The sequence below is a fragment of the Peromyscus leucopus genome, chromosome 2 (assembly GCF_004664715.2).
Source record: "Peromyscus leucopus breed LL Stock chromosome 2, UCI_PerLeu_2.1, whole genome shotgun sequence".
NCBI lineage: Eukaryota > Metazoa > Chordata > Mammalia > Rodentia > Cricetidae > Peromyscus > Peromyscus leucopus.
This window is the reverse complement of record NC_051064.1, coordinates 139,961,706-139,980,490: the sequence shown is the minus strand read 5'-3', so window position 1 is coordinate 139,980,490 and position 18,785 is coordinate 139,961,706. Positions and strand designations below refer to the sequence as shown.

Here is an 18,785-nt window from a genome sequence, read left to right as displayed (position 1 = left end):
CTGGGGACATGGGAACAGAACTCACATCCCTAGTGTCCTTTTAGTAATGTCCAGGACAGGCCTGAAGTTGGGGGCGGGCATCAGGACCTGCTTTTGGAGGGTCCTTGGTGGTGGTGGTGGTGGAAGTGGTGGTGGTGGTGGTATTGTGTTCCCCAAAATATTGTGTACCCTAATAAATTTATCTGGGGTCAGAGAACAGACAGTCACTAGATACAAAGGCTAGAAAATGGTGGCACTCATACCTTTAATCCTAGCATTCCAGAGATAGAAATCCCTCTGGATCTCTGTGAGTTCAAGGCCACATTGGAAACAGCCAAGCATGGTGACTCACGCCTTTAATCCCAGAGAGTGGTGGTAGAAAGCAGAAAGATATATAAGGCGTGAGGACCAGAAACTAGAAGCATTTTGGCTGGTTAAGCATTTGACTGGTTAATCTTTCAGGCTTTGGAGCAACACAGTTCAGCTGAGATTCATTCTGGATAAGGACTCAGAGGCTTCCAGTCTGAGGAAACAAGACCAGCTGAGGAATTGGTGAGGTGAGATAGCTGTGGCTTGTTCTGTCTCTCTGATCTTCCAGTGTTCACCCCAGTAACTGGCCTCAGGTTTGACTTTATTAATAAAAACTTTTAAGATTCATGCTACAGGTGGTGGAGGTGGTGGTGGTGGTGGTGGTGATGGTGGTGGTGATGGTGGAGGTGGTGGTGGTGGTGAAGGTATGTGTGGGAGCTATCTGGCTCATCTACTTAAAGGAGCTTTTGGGAAGATGGAGGCTCCCCAGGTTTAGTACAAGTAAGGGACAGAGCAGGTGTTGAGCTGAACGCTTTTTTTTTTTTTTTTTTTTTTTTTTTTTTTGGTTTTTCGAGACAGGGTTTCTCGGTGTAGCTTTGCGCCTTTCCTGGAACTCACTTGGTAGCCCAGGCTGGCCTCAAACTCACAAAGATCCGCCTGCCTCTGCCTCCCGAGTGCTGGGATTAAAGGCATGCGCCTCCACCACCCAGCGAGCTGAACTCTTGTAGGAGACAGACACAGGCTTGCCTGGTGAGGTGGTTTCAATGAGATGGCCCTTAGAAGTCTCAGGTACCTGAATACTTGGTCCCCGGTTGGTGGCTGTTGGGGAAGGATTAGGAGGTGGCCTTGTTGGAGGAGGTGTGTCACTGTGAGCTTTGAGGTCTCGAAAGCCTCCTGCCATCCCCAGTGTGCTCTCTGCCTCCTGCTTGCAGCTCTGAGAGATAGCTCTCAGCTGCTGCTACCACCATGCCTTTGCTTTGCAGCCATGGACTCTAACCCTCGGAAACCACAAGGACAATCAGGCGCTTTCTTCTATAAGTTGTGTTGGTCGTGATGTTGATCACAGCAATAGAAAAGTAACTAAGATGCCTGGGAACAGAATACCCAAGATGTTTCTCACTGCCAGATGGAGGCTATGGGAATGATGACATCATCATCATCATCATCATCATCATCATCATCATCATCATCATTTGAAACAGGGTCTTACGTAGCCCAGGCTGGCTTCAAGTTTACTATGTGGGCGAGGATGGCTCTGAGCTCCTGATCTTCCCACCATCACATCACAAGTGCTGGGATTGCAATCCTGTGCCACCACGTCCAATTTGATGCAGGGCTGTAGCTCTGAGCCAGGTTCCCCAGAGACCATGTACACACATCCCCTGCCCTGCTACCCCCTGTGACATCAGTGTAGTGCCAGTTGTTTCTCTGGTGGCAAAAACTGCCAAATACTCCCTCCTCTGCGCTGCCCCCATCCCAAGGCTGAGGCTTGGCCATGTGACCTAGGGCTGCATGCCTATGCAGAACAGTGGACCCTAATTGTCCTCGAGCTGTAAGGGCAGCTGGGGGGGGCACTCAGAGGCCACCCCAGGCTGGCAGGCACTACATTCAGGAGGCCACTGGGTATTTGAGGGAACATCAGCCTGTGTGGTCCCTTTCACAGGATCTAACCAATGACACAAAAGAAAGCCTTAGGGAGGTGGTGGGGGTTGGGGGGTAGATTAGGAAAGACTGTCTGTCCTCCCACCTTGGGCCTATTCCTGTGAAGATGTGATATATAGAACTGAAGCAGCTATTTTGTGATCACGAATCTTATAAATAAGCAAGTGTCTCTGGAGGCAGGCAATCAACAGGGAATTATCTACCTTTGGTTTGTTTGTTTGTTTGTTTGTTTGTTTTTAGCACATAAGGAAAAGAAACCTACCACTTACTCTCTTTTAGTTCTGTGGTTTAGGACTCGTACCCCAAAGTACCCTGGCTGCAAAAACAAGTTCCACTGGTATCCTCACGTTATGAAGAAACTAGTGTTGTGGGATATTTGTACACTCTGTGAAGATGTATTTGCCATGACTGGTGTAATAAAGAGCTGAACGGCCAATAGCTAGACAGGAAGAGGTTAGGTGGGACTTCTGGGGACAGAGAGGACTCTGGAAAAAAGAAAGGCAGAGTCGCCAGCCAGATGGAGAGGAGGTGCAAGATGAAAGTTAAAAAGCCCTGAGGCAAAACATAGATTAATATAAATGGGTTAGTTTAAGTTATAAGAGCTAATGGGACAAGCCTAAGCTAAAGCTGAGCTTTTATAATAAGTCTCTGTGTTGTTATTTGGGAGCTGGCTGGTGGACAGAGAAAGGCTCATTACAAACTAGGGCAAAGGGAGTAAGGTGTATGTAGAGTTGGTAAACACCTGCAACTATGTACTATGCACCTACTCTGTGCTAGGCACTGTGACGCTTATCCGACAGACACAGAGCCAGAATGCCGCTCCCCACCTGCTCAAGTCCCCCTCCCAAAGTCACAGGATGTAATGAGGGCTGAGTACGAACCTGTGGAAGGTTCCCTTGCTTCTGAAGGCAGCAGCTGCTGTCATTTTCTTCAGGGACTTCCCTGAAGGCCAGGGCGCCACTGAACTGTGGGATGGTCCTGGGATTCAAAGGTGACTGAGGTGACTTCTGCCTTCCAAGGAGCTCAGAGTGCAGGGGTGGTGGGTGGGTCTGGGAAGCAATCTACTGGGAATTGGGGGAAGTTGCCTCGTGCCCTGTGCAGAACAGCGGGCCCTAATTACCCTGATGGGGTGAGGGCAGGTGGAGGGAGGCCACTCAGAGGCCACCCCCGGCTGGCAGGCAGTACATTCAGGAGGCCACTGGGTGTTTGGGGGAACATCAGCCTGTGTGGTCCCTTTCACAGGGACATCTCTCACATTTAGGCTCTCTTTCCTCCTCAGGGTTGGCCCCTGCTTCTCCCTCACCCTAACGTTAAGCAGGTTCCCATACCAGCTCTGCCCTACCGCCAACAGATGGACTCTGCTGCACGCTCCCTCCACGCCGCTTTCAGCCTCCAAACTCTGCCTCAACTCCCACCCCTGCGGACTGAAGTGCGGGCTCCTAACCATCCCACTACACTGCCACCAAACGCATGACTGAAGCCCACACCTGGTAGGCAGCAGCAGGGGCGGACATCAAAGGCACGGACACATGCACGCACCTAGCATTCCTTCCCCTCATGAAGCCCCCCTTCTCGTCTCTGCTTGCCACCATCACATCTGCGGGGGTGGGGGTGACCCCAGGAATAAGCACCAAGATGGCCCAGGAGCCAGGTCTCACGCCTTTCAGTTTCATCTACAAGGCTGGCACTGTGCCCAGCATGTGGTCAGTGCTCAGTAAACACACATTTTATGAATGAATACATCTCTTGTCTTCTACGGACAGTGACCTACCTGAGGGGAGGAATGGGGTCTGTCTCATTTATCATACACACAATGCCATCCATGATCTAAAAATTGTGCCTGGCACCCAGCAGGAGCCCCAAAGATGCTTGGAGACAGCATACATGAGCAATAACTGAACAAGGGGCATCTCAACCCCCTCGGAGACTATGGTTTCTGGAGGCCAGGATGTGCCCTGAGGCTTGTGGTTGACTGTGGGGCTTGGCAGCTAACTGGCTTTTGGGGGTCACCTCCCTGGAGAAGCCTGGGCTTTCTTTCCTCTGAGAGACAGAGAAGCTCACCTTTGCTCAGGTTCTGGAAACAGCTGTGACAAAGAGATGCCACAGAGGGCGGCATAGGCGAAGCGGTTGGCTTCTGTCAGCTCTCGGCCCAGGGGCTGTGGAGACTCCCCTTCTGCTGCCGGCTCTGCGGCCAGAGGCTGCCTTGGGGGCGGCCTGTTACATGTGGCCATTCCCAGCCCTGCAAGAGAGAATCCCAGTGAGCAGCTTCCAGGGGGAGGTAGAGGTTACCAGAAGGGACACAAAAGTCAAACTGTGGTGGTGCTTGCCTGGTATCCCAGCACTGGCGGGGCTGAGGCAGGGGGACTGCGAGTTCCCAGTCAGCCTCGGCTACACAGTGAGACCACAAAACAACAACCGGAAGAGAAGAGACTAACATACTCGTGTCACTAAAATGATGAATTTCTGTTTAGTACCTGGCTTTGTTTTGAGTTGGGTCTCGTGCGGCCCAGGCTGCCCTCAAACTTGCCACATAGCTGAAGATGACCTCGAACTCGTGCTTTTTCTGCACCCACGTCCCGTGCTGGGATTACCAGCTAGGCCACTATGATCAGCTCTGTTCATGTACAGGCTGGGGTGGGGGGCCGGGTGCACATCTTTAATTCCGGCGTTTGAGAGACCAAGGCAGGCATACCTTTGTGAGTCTGAGGCCAGCCTCCGCCGTAGAGGACAGGCACAGAGTCAGGCAGGTCGTTCTCTGGCCAACCATCCTAACTCTGAGCTGCTGAGGTCCAGGCTCAGTGAGAGAGAGAGAGAGAGAGAGAGAGAGAGAGAGAGAGATTGTCTCAAAAGAATAAGGTGGAGAGGGATTGAGAGAAACACTTGAGGTCGACCTCTGGCTTCCACATGCAAGCATTCGCATGTGCACACACAGGAATACACATACACATATACTATAACACACACACACACACACATACACACACACACGGGATAGCTGGTTCTGCACTGGGACACACACACACACACATGGGATAGCTGGTTCTGCACTGGGACACACACACACACACACACACACACACACACACACGGATGTCCCCTGTCGTCATATCCCCCCCCCCCCCCCCCCCGCAGAGTGACAACTATATACATATGCTATTTAGAGATGACTCAAAGTCCTCTTTGGAAGTTGTGTAGCTTACGCATGAATGCTACGCTGCTTTGGACAAGGGGACTTGAGCATCACCACATTTGGGGTGTCTGTGAGTGGTTCTACAACCTATCCCCACATGACACCAAGAAGTGACCATAGTCCCAAACTGAAAGCAGCCTAAATGACACCCACAGCAGAGGGTGTAGATTGAGTCACATGACCATGGAACACTACCTAGTAATGAAAAAGAATGAACCCTGGAGGAAACCATCACAACAGTGACACATCCCCAGACAAGACACAGGTAGCAGAAAGCCATACATACCCTGCATGTGGCTGGGTCTCGAGGACAGGATGTGGACACATAGGTAAGAAACAGCAAACAGTGACAGAAGACAGAAACAGTGTCTCCAAAGGACGTGTGGAAGCTTCTGGGTGATGAAAATGTGCCCTATCTGGACCCGGGTGGTGGTTACAAGTGTGTAAATATGATCAACAATCATGAGGTGTGTACTTCAGATCCATGAGCTTAGTGTGTACTTCATCTGGATGAGCGAAGGTGGAGAGGTAGAGAGGGACGTTCTCCCTCAGTCCTTGGGGAGAAGGGAGGCACAGAACAGCAGGGAAGAGAAGGGGGCGAGCCAAACCCAGCCAGGCACCCAAGCGAGGAGCAGGAGGAAAGATCCAGGGGAGGATGCACCCCAAACATTCAAGACCTGGAATAAGAACACATGTTCAGACCCTCACGGACCTCCAGTCCCCTCCACCTGACGGAGAGGAGACCCTGGCAATTCCACCTCACCATACTTAGATGTTCTTCACTGAAAGATGACTGTGTAGCTGCCCAGGAAAGCCACTCCTCAGTCACCAACAGAGCCCACGTGTGACCAGAGCTGGGTCCAGGGCTCACACTACAAATTACTTGTTAAAGAAATGGATGCCTCCGGGTGTGGTGGCACATGCCTCTCATCACTGTGCTTGGGAGGCAGAGGTAGGCAGATCTCTGAGTTCCAGGCCAGCCTGATCTAGGCTAGCCAGGGCTATACAGTGAGACTCCAACTCAAAAAAAGAATGCCCAGGACACCCATCAAAGACACAGATGTTTCTCTGGTGCCTGGAACACAGCATGGGTATAACAAACAATAAAAACTAATACTGGGCTGGGAATATAGCTGAGTACTTGCCCTGCATGTACTTGGCCCTGGGTCCATCCCCAGTGCCGCATACATCAGGTGTGGGATACACACCCGGAATCACAGCACTTGGAAGGCAGAGGTAGGAGGATCCTAAGTTTAAGGTCACCCCAGGCTATATACAGCTGGAGGCCATCCTGGGATATACAGACCTAATCTTGAAGTCTAAGCTGCCTGTCCCTGGGTGCTGAGGCTGGGCTTCTAACTCCAGATAGTAAAAAGGGCCATAATGTACAGTTTGCACATTCTCAGCAGCCTCGGAGGAGGAGCCATGGGCCTGGGTCACACAGCTACCAAGTGGCAGACTGAGAGAAGCCAGGCTAAGCTCTGGGCCACTGCCTCTGTTTGAAATAATGGTCATGATTTTGAGAACTTCTGAATTTAATAGCCAACCCCACACTGTCCTCAGCCCATAGATTTGTTCTTATCCAGCTGAGATATATATAATATATATATACATATATAGCACTCATCTGTCCACAACCAATAATGCATTAGTTTTTAAAACATAATTAAAAGCAATAAATGTTTTGTTTTGTTTTCTGAGACTCAGTTATTCTGTGTAGCCTTGGCTGTCCTAGAACTCACTTGCCCTGCCCCTGCCTGGAAACCCTCCCCCCACCCCCCACCCCCCCCACCCCCGCCATCACATCTGGCCTCAGCCTGAATGTCACATCCTCTGGAAAGCCTTCACTGACCACCTCAAAGCGTCTTTGCCCCTCTCTTCCAGCACCCTGCTCTACCTTAATAAAGCTTATTAATAACCAAAGAGTGTGTTTTCCCAGATTGGCTCGCCTGTGCAGACACACACAGAATGTAAGACGGTGCCCTTGCTGTCCCCATTAGCTTTCTCTGGCTTAGAACACTGCAGGCATCCAACACACTTGCTGCAGAATGGAGAGGCTTCCTTCCTGCTGGGAGCCAGATGGTAACACACAGACACACCGTGACACAATAGTCACGTAACTGGTCAAAGTTACAAAGAGAGAAGGGGATGGCTCAGTGGTTAAGAGCCCTTGCTGCTCTTGCCGAGGATCCAGATTTGGATCCCAGCATGGCCATGGTGGCACACAACCATCTGTAATTCCAGCTCTAGGATATCTGGTGCCCTCTGACCTCTGTGGGCACCTGCACACACATGGTATACACACACACATGGTATACACACACACACACACACACATATACACATACACATATTCAGGCACACACGCATACACATAAAATAAAAATTTTTAAATCTTAAAAAAGAAAAGAAGGGGAGGGATCAAGACTCTCACTCAGGTCCAGTGCACTAAAGAAGCCAGGAAAGAGCTGGGTGTGGTGGCGCACGCCTTTAATCCCAGCACTTGGGAGGCAGAGGCAGGCGGATCTCTGAGTTTGAGGACAGCCAGGGCTACATAGAGAGACCCCATCTCAAAATAGGGGTGGATAAACACTGTACTAATATGAGAGATGAAAGGTTGCCAAAACAAAGCTGGAGTTGGAAGAGACAAAGACAAGGATGCAACCTGAAGGACAAACAGGAGCAAATTAGATAGGGTAGGTGGGCCGGAAGGACATGTCGTGTGCAGAGGGGACAGCATGTGGCAGACCTCAAGGCAGAAGAGAAACAGGATTTTGAAGAATCAAAGAGATTCTCCAGGGAAGCCAGGGCTCTGTAAATGGGCATTGCAGGACGGTCCAACTCATGAGATACTAGGGGTAGTTGTCATGGTGACCATGCAGGGCCCACTGGTCCAGGGAAGGCTTTTCTCATGTTCAAAGCCAGTGGCCACCCAGGGAGGGGTTGAGGGAACACAGGAGCTTCCGGTGTTAGTTCTGTAACTTCCTTTACATTCGACATCACTTTGAAACAGAAGTCAAAAGAATCCACTAGGAGCATGTAGAGAACATAAAGAGGCCGTTTCTTGGGGTGCAAGTCAGTCCTAAGTGTCCATCCCCACTACAAACTAACCAGCATGTAAGATTTAACAAGCATGTACTGGCATTTACCAGGTGCCAGACACCAGGCTGTCTGGTGGGGTCACAGGGGAACTGTGCCAAGACAGACAGGCAATGGCTCCCCCATTGGGGACTCTAGGCTAGAGAGAGACTTTAAAGAAATGCAGCAAAGGAAAGCCCCAGGGTCCTTACCCAGTTCTGGAGAACCAACGTGGGCGTCCCTTTCTCTAATTTCCAGGACAGGCTGTTCGGCTTCAGAGGGTTCTTCAAGGAAATATGCAAATTGCTCTAGAGACCAAACGAGAAAAACCAGCCATGGGTCCAGAGGGTGTGGAACCTGGAGCAGGTGGGAGAAGGGGCAGTCAGCCTGGGCTGTGGCCCTTGACTCCCTCAGGTGCCTGTCCCAGCACAGCAGCGGGCAGTGGTCACTCAAAGTGCCAGGCACAGCTTGGACCATCTCACAGATGTCCCTGGGCCTTGGGCTGGGCTACACTTGGTCCCTGGGTTAGCCTGGTCACCACAGGCAGGAATTACCTCTCTGTACGGCAGCTCGCTGGGTCCATGAAGCGTCCAGCTGAGCAGCTGCTCAGAAAACACCTGTTCGTGAACAAGTTAATGAGCTGAGGTTAGATGGGAAACTTTCCACACCCTAACTGGACCTCAGCTGTGCATGAGATCACTCAGGGATGGTTCTAAACCAGGGCACCCCCGAATGTCAAACAATTTGGACTCCAGTCTGTCCATTTGTCTGAGCATTGCCTCAAACATGTGCTAGGCAAGAGCTCTACCACTGAGGAACAACCCTTTCTTTCCCTTACACACACACACACACACACACACACACACAGAGAGAGAGAGAGAGAGAGAGAGAGAGAGAGAGAGAGAGAGAGAGAGAGAGAGAGAGAGAGAGGAGAGAGAGAGACCACTAAGTTGCGTAGGCTATCCAGAACTTTTATAAGATAGACACTCATTATGTAGCCCTGACTGGCCTGGAACTCACTATGTAGATCAGGCTGGAACTCACAGAGATCCACCTGCCTCTGCCTCCCAGGTCTCCTGACTGCTAAGATTACAGACATGAGTTACTATGCCTAGCCATTGGGAATCACTGTCCGTATGTCTGGGTGTCTTTGTGTGTCTCTGCTTTGTCTGGCGGTCTGTTTGTCTATCTTTTGTGCCTTAATGTAGCTTTAGAAGCCTTGAAAGCAGGGAGTGTTCTTTTTCTTTTTTTTTTCTTCTCCTATTTAAAAAGTCATTGTGTAACATGGTACTGGCATCTCCAAAATGATGGAAATTTCTATAGCAACTGGGGCTGCATTCCAATAGCCTCTCCTGGGCTCTCTTCATGGTGCAGAAACCTCAACTTCTCTCCATGACCCCTTCAACCTTGGGCCTTCAACGGCTATTTTGGCTGCACCTTCAATAATGGCCGCTCCTGGCCTCTCACAGTGCCACGCCCCAGCTGATCTCCATCACCCCTGCATGCCTTCAAAACCAGTACCCTGGGAGACCTTGATACATGACCATGTTCAGCTACCAGCACAAGGTACAACTTTGACTGCCTCTGAACAACAGCTTCTGTATGCTGACTCTCAGGAAACACTTCCCAGAAGATTTCACCTCAGTGATGCTGGTCTGGTCTTAGTCACCAAAAATTTCTCAGCTCCAGCTGACCAGCATCAATTATCCCAGCAAAGTAAAGGTTTTCACTTTAGTGGTTCTGGTCTCTTGCTAATCACAGCTGATTCTTTAGCCCCAGCTGATCAGAACCACAGATTCTTAATTCAAAATATGCAATGGCTTTGATCAAGTCTTTTTTTCCCCCAACACAGAGTTTCTCTGTGTTGTTTTGGTGCCTGTCCTGGATCTCACGCTGTAGACCAGGCTGGCCTTGAACTCACAGAGATCCACCTAGCTCTGCCACCCGAGTGCTGGGATTAAAGGTGTGTGCCACCACTGCCCCGCGATCTAGTCTTTAGTTCCCTCTGGAACTTCAGAAGCCAGGCCTTCATTGTCTACATTTCTCCCAATACTATTTTCCAAGATCCCCTAGAACAGCTCACCAAGGTTAGAGCACTTGTTGGCTTTTCTAGTCCAAAGTTCCAAAGTCCTTCCACAATCCCCACCCCCACCAAACGTGGTCAGGTCTGTCACAGCAATGACCCACTCCTGGTACCAATTTCTGTCTTAGTTAATGTTTCTGTTGCTGTGATGAAACACCATGACCAAAGCAACTTGGAGAGGATAGGGTTTATTCCACTCACAATTCCATTTCACTGTTCATCATGGAATGCAGGTAGGGCAGAAACTCAAGCTTGGCAGGAACCTGGTGGCAGTAGTTGATGCAGAGGCCATGGAGGAGAGCTGTTTACTGGCTCAGCCTGCTTTCCTACAGAACCCAGAACCATCAGTACAGGGGTGCTCATACTCACAATGGGCTGGGCCCTCCCCCATCAATCACTAACTAAGAAAACGCTCTACAGGCTTGCCCAGAGCCTGATCTTATGGAGGCATTTTCTCAACGAATGCTCCCTCCTCTCAGATGACTCCAGCTTGAGTCAAGTTGACATAAAACTAGCCAGCACACACATCCAGCAAGGAATATTACTTTTTGCCTCCTTAAAGCTAACTGAGTTTTAAATAGTTCATTGGTGCACAAGAATCCCTAAAACTGAGGAAATTTAAATTGAATCTAATCACCATGAAAAACATGCAGAGAGAAAAAACATAAGGGCATTTTCCAAAATCATTCCCAAGAGGTAAACTGTCAGGGATGTGAGTGTATTTCTACTGTTTTCTACCATAAACTCCTTTGAAATTTCTAGAAGGTGCCATATGCATGTGTGCATGCATGAGTGCGTGCGTGCGTGCGTGCGTGCGTGCGTGCGTGTGTGTGTGTGTGTGTGTGTGTGTGTGTGTGTGTGTGTACATAGAAAGGAAGCTACTGAAACCTGTGACAGGAGCTGGCCATGGCCTACTCCAAGGAGATAGAGCCTGAATTCAGGGTGATTTTCCTATTTTTCTTTTATGTTTGTGTTTTGTGAATTCTTAGTAATGGGTGAATATTGATTTTAAAATCAGAAAAAAAATAGACATTTAAAATTTAGAATATTGCTGCAGTTTATAACCCGCCCCCCAAAATGTCCAAGTGGAGAGAGAGGGCTTGGTGTCCGGTCTGCTGCAGAGTGTGAAGGTGGGGTGACAGGGCAATCTTTAGGAGGGGGAAGGAAGTGACGTCACTGGGGTCTACCGGCTCCACCATTTCCTAACTCTCTGCTTCTTGGCTACTGTGGGGTGAACAGATTTCCTCCCCCCACATCCCACCATGATGCCCTGAGCTGCCATAGGCTCCAAGCAGCAGGGCCAAGTGATCCTGACGGAAACCTTTGAATCTTTGGGAACCTCATTAAATTAATTATGGAACCATTAGACGCGGGGTGGGGTGGGGGGTGGGAGGTGGGAGGGATGGGGTGGGGTGGGGTGGAGCTGACTCAGGCTGGCCCGTAAGCATCAGTTTTCTTCCCAGCTCTGTGCTCAGTGCTGCTGTTAGCCTAGAACTGACAGTGAGGGCATTTACATCATGGGAATTGGCAAAAGCTACAAATCGTGATTTTCCTAGAGAGGTGGTTAATTTAGTATATTACCAGATACGCAATTTGAGTTATTCTTTAAAATTTTATTTATTTATTCATTTATTCATCCATCCATTTATTTATTTATTTTTATGTGGGGGACATGTCTGCATATGGGAATGTGACACAAGTCCGGGTGCCTGAGAAGTCCAGAGGCATCACATCTCTAGGGCTGGAGTTACACATAGTTGTGAGAAACCTGATATGGGTGCTGGGAACTGAATTTGGGTCCTCTGGAAGAGCAGTGGGGTTATCTCTTCAGCCCTCTAGTTACGTTTTACAAAATGTTTACAGAGTAAAAAGATCTGAAGGGAAATGTTCATGACCATTTTCTCTTGGCCAAGGGACTAGTGGTTACTGGGTTCTATTTTTCTAGCATATTCTGTCATGAGCTTATTGATATTATTATAATGAAAAGAGATAAATCAATTAACTTAGAATTTCTCTCTCTCTCTCTCTCTCTCTCTCTCTCTCTCTCTCTCTCTCTCTCTCTGTGTGTGTGTGTGTGTGTGTAGGCACACGTGCCACAGTGCACATGTAGAAGTCAGAGGACGACCGGTGGATGATGGTTCTCCCATTCCACTGTTTAGGACCCCAGGATCAAACTCAGGCCCTCAAGATTGGCAGAAGGCACCTATACCTGCTGACCCATCTCCCTGGACTAGAAAAAGATAAATTAAATGACAGTTCTGTTACTTTCTCCGTGGGCAGGGGGTGTTTTAGGTCACAACGACAGCTCCATGTAGCCTTAGCAATTCAGTGGGGCCAAGGTCACCAAAATGTTCCATTGCCTGACCAACAGACAGGTCAGTAAAACAGACAGACAGAGGCGATGCTCAGCCATCTACAGTGTAGGGATGAAGGAGCCTGGGGTTCCAGCTCTGGGTTATGTGAATGGTTGGGCTGCCCCCCTCCCCTCCTAAGGAGTGTGGTGGCACCTGTGGGGGAGGGGAGGGAGCACCACCTGAGCTGTGTGCACTGGTCCATGGAGCCTCCACTCCTTGGTGTGGGTTAAGATCAGGACCCAGCCCAAAGTTAAACTGAGATCCTCAAGTGCGTGTGAGGAGACACTGATGCTAAGAAACACCGGATTCCTGTAACAAGAAAACCATATCTGCTGGTCCCAGCGTCTGTGTGCACCCTGGGTTTCCCAGCAGCACCAGGGACAGGAGGTCATGATGGTGGGAGCAGTCATCATTTCCCAGAGTCTCCGGAGGATCATGTCCAGGTATTGTAAAGACATCCAGGGACTCCAAGCAAGGTCCATGTTTGATCTAGAAGAACATTGTCTGCCAGGGGAACAACCTTTACAGCCTGAGAGCCACCCCACCCACAGTGAGGCTGTGAACCCAGACTCAGGACGGACAGCGATGGCTTTGGGAAGACCTCATTGCTATCCTCGAAGACCTCATTCTTATCATTGACGATTGTGACTTTTAGCCAACCAGGCACATTATCTACCACTAAGGAAAATGCTGGTCAAGTGATTTTGTCACTGGTGGGAATGAGAGCCAGGCATTCCACAAATAGTAGCCTTGTGCCCAGCCAACTCCAGTGCTGGACACCCAGTGGGCGTTTGCTGACTGGCACCCAAAAAAAGGCAGTGTGATTTCTTCTTAGAGGAAGAAGAAAATCCCAAAGCCAGCATGGAAAAGGCCATCAAGCATGGTCAATATCATTTAAGTCATCCTAACACTGCATGGCCCAGGCCTTTCTTTATAAGACCCCACACAAGAATGAACTTCTGTTTTTCCAGCTGTGGCTCTTGCTGGGAGCAGTCTGTGAAAGTCAAGGTCAGATATGATAGGAATGTGTGTGTGTGTGTGTGTGTGTGTGTGTGTGTGTGTGTGCTCTCGTGTGAACAGGAGGAGGTGTGGTATTTTTTCTCTCCTTGTTCTGGTCATGAGTGAATTTTTAGGTGATTCTACAGGACAACCAGATAATTAATAGAGAGATGGCTATGGTGTCTAGGGAGGGTTGGAGACTAAAACCCCAAGAAAAAATTTATCTCAAAAGTCCATTTCAACACGGATCCACAGCAGCCTCCTTAAACCTTTAAGAGTATAATTGCAAACTCTCTCTCTGGATCTCTGTCTGTCTGTCTGTCTGTCTGTCTGTCTGTCTCTCTCTCTCTCTCTCTCTCACACACACACACCTACTCATAAGGTAAGAAGCTTCTATTCCCCTGCTTCTCCCTCACCCCAACACAATAATCACTCTATACCTCTACCTCAAAGTCTAGCTGGAAGCTAGAGATAAATGAAGTTTGTTAGGAGATCTCCATAGCAACACTTCCGACACAGAAGAGCCCAGAGGGTCTGGGACAACCACCTTACCACCAGAAGGAGGAGATGTTGGGCCTGGAAGGTACCATCGCCTCCCTTCAGCAGCCTGGAGTGGGACAGGAAGGGAGGATGCGTGCAGGACAGGCCCTTGTGGTCTGTGTCCACATTAGCCACTGCTCCCTTTCTCCCTGCTGGGGCCCTGGCACACACCACCACCATTTCTCATGGGGGCACAGAGGAGCCTCCTCACTAGTCTCCCATGTCTTTCTGCCTTCGCTTATCGCCATTCATCATGTGTCCTGAAGACAGCACCATCCCAAAGAAGTCACACTGCATGCACTCCTCTGCTCCCAACCCTTGGAAGAGCCCTTTCTCAGTCAGTCCAGGCCTTGACGAAGGTGACAGGGCCGTAGGCAATCTGGTCCTATGGCCTCTTTCCTCCTCCCTCACTCTGTTGTTGCCACACTGTCCTGCTGGCCCCAAGTCCCCCAGACACTGCGAGACCATGGCCTTTGCATTCCCTGTCCCTTTGGTGAAATGTTCTTTCCCCCAGATGGCCATGGGGTCTGTGTCCCCATGTCCAAGTGGGGCCTTTTATACATAGCAATCATGCTAACAAATTCTGCTAAGATGCCCTGGGACAAACTGTCACGACCCTTTCTGCTTCACAGCATCCTTATGAGGAACACACCATCCCTATCCCTATCCCCACCGGACACGATGAAGCCAATGCTCACCAAAAGTGGGGGTCACATCACTGGCATGCGGCGGTCTCACCACGAATCCTAGGTGCATATGACTTCAGGTTCCAAGTTCTGGCTGGGATGTAGTTCAATGACAGAGTGTTTGTCTAGCACACATTAGGGCTCCAAGAACTGAAAAATGCAATAAGATAAATAAATAAACATAAATAAAAGAGAACCCAGAATACTTTTTCCTCTGCCGTGAGCCTTCCTGGGTTTGTAGCGCTATTGTGGGTCCTACCTCTTCCGTGTGCCTGCCTCTCTGGCCAGGAGAGTCAGGGAGTCAGTGACTGAAGCCCAGGGCATCAGTGTGTCTCTGTCAGTCCATTCCACCCCCCATGTCCCATGAGAGCTCTAGGTTCACTGCGACCCCATCACCTCAGCCCTGGGTAACTCTTCCGTCTTGATTTGTTTGCTCAAGATCAGTGGTTCTCAACCTGTGGCTCAAGACTCCCTCAGGAATCACATATCAGATATTTACATTATGGTTCCTAACAGTAGCAAAATTACAGTTTTGAAGCAGCAATGAAATAATTGGTCACCACAATATGAAAAAGTTTATTAAAGGGTCACAGCATTAGGTTGAGATCGGCTGTGAATCAAGATGATGTCTCTCCAACTAGAAAGTGGCACCTGGGTTATGTTCCTGGAGGTACCCTGTGATAGCATCTGGCGGAGACAGTGCTGAATGAATGAATGAATGAATGATGAATGCCTCTCTCCAGAGCTGAGAAATCAGTATATCCTTGCAAAGGGAAATGTAGTTTTATATCCAACAAGGTCCTTGGCTTTCTCAAAAAGGTTCTTTCTACCAATGGCTTTCACTACTGAACACCCAGCAAGCAGCCTCAGACCAGATCCTAGAAGTCACACGCTGCCTGGCACACGTGGGGTGGAAATGAGAGTTCACTGCCACCTGGGCTTAACCTCTGACACACAGATCCCATGACTAGTGTGGCCTGGGCCTTTGGAATACAGAGCTGGGCTGGGCTAAAAATCTGATGAGCAAGATGTTTATCAGGAAAAGGGGCAGCACAGAGGTGAGGCAGGGAACTGTTGGGGGGCACTCTGAGCTAGAGCAGGCACAGGGGAAGGACCTTGGAGTCCGTGACACATGAAGTTTGCTCTTTACCCTAAGAAAACAGGGAGCCGGGCAGGTTTTAGGCAGAGGCACGATGGCCTAGGTCCAGCTGCCAGTGTGGGGAGGTCAAATGGAACAGATTGAATTCTGCCTGCTGTACCAGGTTCAAGGAGCCAGGACCCCACTCCTCTGCTCCCCCAATCTCTGCTGCATAGCAGTGTCTCAGAGAGGAGGGATCTCGGTTGGGAGAATTCTTGAAGCATTCTGTGTGCTATTCATGCCTGCTTGAAGCACTGTGTGCTATTTTTAGCATCACAAAGTCAGGTGTGAGGGCACGAGTGTTTTATCCCAGCACCCAGGAGGTGGAGGCAGGATGACCAGAAGAGCTAGGTGGTCTTTGGCCACATAATGAGTTCAAGACCAGCCTGGGCTACACGAGACTTTGCCTCCAAGAAAACACAAACTACTGAAGGCACGTAAGATGACTATTAACTGCCTAATGAAATGGACCTTCTTCAGGTCCCACAGCTGCCCACCCAGGCTCTGGTCTAGCCTTCCCAGTCCCATGGTATCAGGTACAGGCAGAGCCACAGCAACCTAAATCATTCTATTGTGTCCTCCCAGCCACACACTGAAGCCTGGGCCTATAATGGTTCCAAGGGTGCCAGACATGGCCCCGCTCTGCTCCAGCCCCCTGCCAAGTGTGCAGACAGATTATTTTGTAAATGAAGCCAAGGTGTTCCCGTGAGGCCACGGCTTGCTGGGGACCACTCAGGGAGCTGAGGAACACAACCCGACTGTCTGACTCTGTCTGAGTCTGCAGGAGTGCACAAACCGGAAATGCAGACTGTGAGGTGTGCGCTGTGTTTCCAGCCCCGGAGGGAGCCTCAGCCGCCTCACCTGGAACTCAGCCACCCCCAGCTCTGCTTCTAAGGTTTCTCCACTGAAAGCAAGAACAGGTTATCAAGTCACTAGACCTCTGAAGAAATCCATCTTTGCTTGCTTGAGGTGTTTGATCCCAGCACTCAAAGCAAATATTTTAATCCCCCCCCTTTTCTTTTAGACAGGGTCTCTACATAGCCCTGGCTGTTCTGGAACTCGCTATGTACACCAGGTCAGTCTGAAACTCACAGAGATCTGCCTGCCTCTGCCTCCCAAGTGCGGGGATTAAAGGCGTGCGCCACCACGCTTGGTATTTAATTTACTTTTGACTTGGCGAAGACCCTCTGTACTGTGCTTTTGTGTTCACGAAGCATTCCGACAGTATCTTCAGCACCAGGAGGAATTATGATCCCTTTGTGTTATATAAGGAAATGTAGGTCCAAGGAGACACCCAAGGCGACGCAGAGAGGAAGCGGCAGGAGCAGGCTTTGCCAGGTTCCTAGGTTCACCGAGGGCATCTGTTAGGCCCAGGAGATTCATTAAACCTATTCCCCAGACCTTTGGGAAGTGGGAAACTCAGGCTGGAAGAAGCATCTTCAATGAGGCATAGACCTTCAGAAGGTTTAGTACTGTTCCAACTATGAGCAAGGGTCCCCGGGTCCCTGCTTTCTCCACATCTGGGTAGTTGGGAACATTTCGGTGGTCTTGTCTGCCCAGTGTCCAGCTGATTCATTCTCTGGAGTGTACTCCGGAGGAAGGCTGCTCACTGCTGTGTCTTCAGAATCTAAGCAGTGTACACACTGACACACGGTAGGTGTTCGATAGATACATAGTGATGAATGGAGGCCTGGGAAGCCCCATGGGTTTGGTGTTCCCGCTACTTCAAGGCAGCAGTGGCCTCTGGATCAAACCTAGAGACTGAGCCAGGCTCTGCTTCTACTCCAGGCCACACCTGGGAAAGACAAGGACATCAAGGAGGCCAACTTTGAATCTAACCCTGGGTCAAACTCTGGAGCCAGCTCACTCTGGTTACCCTCTTTGCTCCGATCGCCTGGTCCTAGCCAAAGTCACCCCACTGTCCCCAGCCTCCGTTTTCTCTGTAAATTCTGCTCACAAGTCAGTAGCAGGAAATGTCTCCAGTTCTGTAAATACCCGCCGGGCGAGAAGCCACGCCCCGGACACAGTAGGACCGGCCCGGACCTTTCCCGGACTCAGGGGCTTCCCAGGCCTCTGGGAATTGAGTCTAGGGACATGGAGAGCGGGATCGGGAACCTGGGGCTCCCAGTATGCAGGGGGCGTCCAGTGACCCTGAGTGACCTTGGGCAAGTCCCTTTCTAACCTTCCAGCCCAGCTCCTTATCCTTAGGGGAGTGGTTTGGTGCCCTGGGCTGTGCTGGCCCGCGTGCTTCACCGGCATCAGTTTCCCCTCCTGCCGCCCCGCTCGAGTCCTAAGTGCACTTCCGGGTCCGAAAGCGCAGCGGCCGCGGTCTGGGGGCGCTCCAGGCTCCCGGCAGGCTTACCTGGAGGTGGCAGCGGCCGAGGGGACGACGACTTGGATTCCGGCGGCCCGGCTGCTCCCGCCCCGGCGATCCCCGCCCGTCCTCGCCCAGGCCCAGCCGCCCCACACCGGCCTCGGCCGGTCCCGCCTGCGCAGCCCCAGAGCCCCGACCTTCCGGGGCCGGGCGTACCGCCACCTAAGCCACCAAAAGCCGCCACCCAGGTGCTGGCCTCGGGGAGGGACCCGCAGATCTGCGCCCCAGGAAGCGAGAACGCGGGGCGCAGAAGGACTCTGCAGAAAGTGCTCGCCAGGGGCTCGGCTGGTAGGAGAGGGTTACGCGCAGACACTTAGAGGGAAGTTTCCAAACTCTGCCTCCACACATTGAAAGAGCCTGTCCCAGAAGCAGCCTCTCTCCTGCATACACTGC

At 50.6% G+C, this 18,785-nt stretch overlaps 1 protein-coding gene across 7 annotated transcripts in view; it reads right to left on the bottom strand.

Annotated features, from left to right (window-relative positions):
- The window catches only part of Tmco4 (transmembrane and coiled-coil domains 4), an 82,946-nt gene extending 64,161 nt beyond the window's left edge, over positions 1–18,785 (bottom strand). The window contains exons 1-5 of one of the 7 annotated variants that reach the window (XM_037203130.1): positions 18,381–18,779; positions 14,893–15,030; positions 8,773–8,835; positions 8,431–8,575; positions 4,012–4,189 (exon numbers count right to left, since the gene is read on the bottom strand). In XM_037203130.1, coding sequence (XP_037059025.1) covers positions 4,012–4,181 — 170 coding nt within the window. In that variant the 5' untranslated portion in view covers positions 4,182–4,189; positions 8,431–8,575; positions 8,773–8,835; positions 14,893–15,030; positions 18,381–18,779. Of the gene's footprint in view, positions 1–4,011; positions 4,190–4,642; positions 4,734–8,430; positions 8,576–8,772; positions 8,836–14,892; positions 15,031–18,380 lie in introns of those variants that run through there. The other 6 variants (XM_037203131.1, XM_037203132.1, XM_028875290.2 and 3 more) reach the window with 6 other exon arrangements.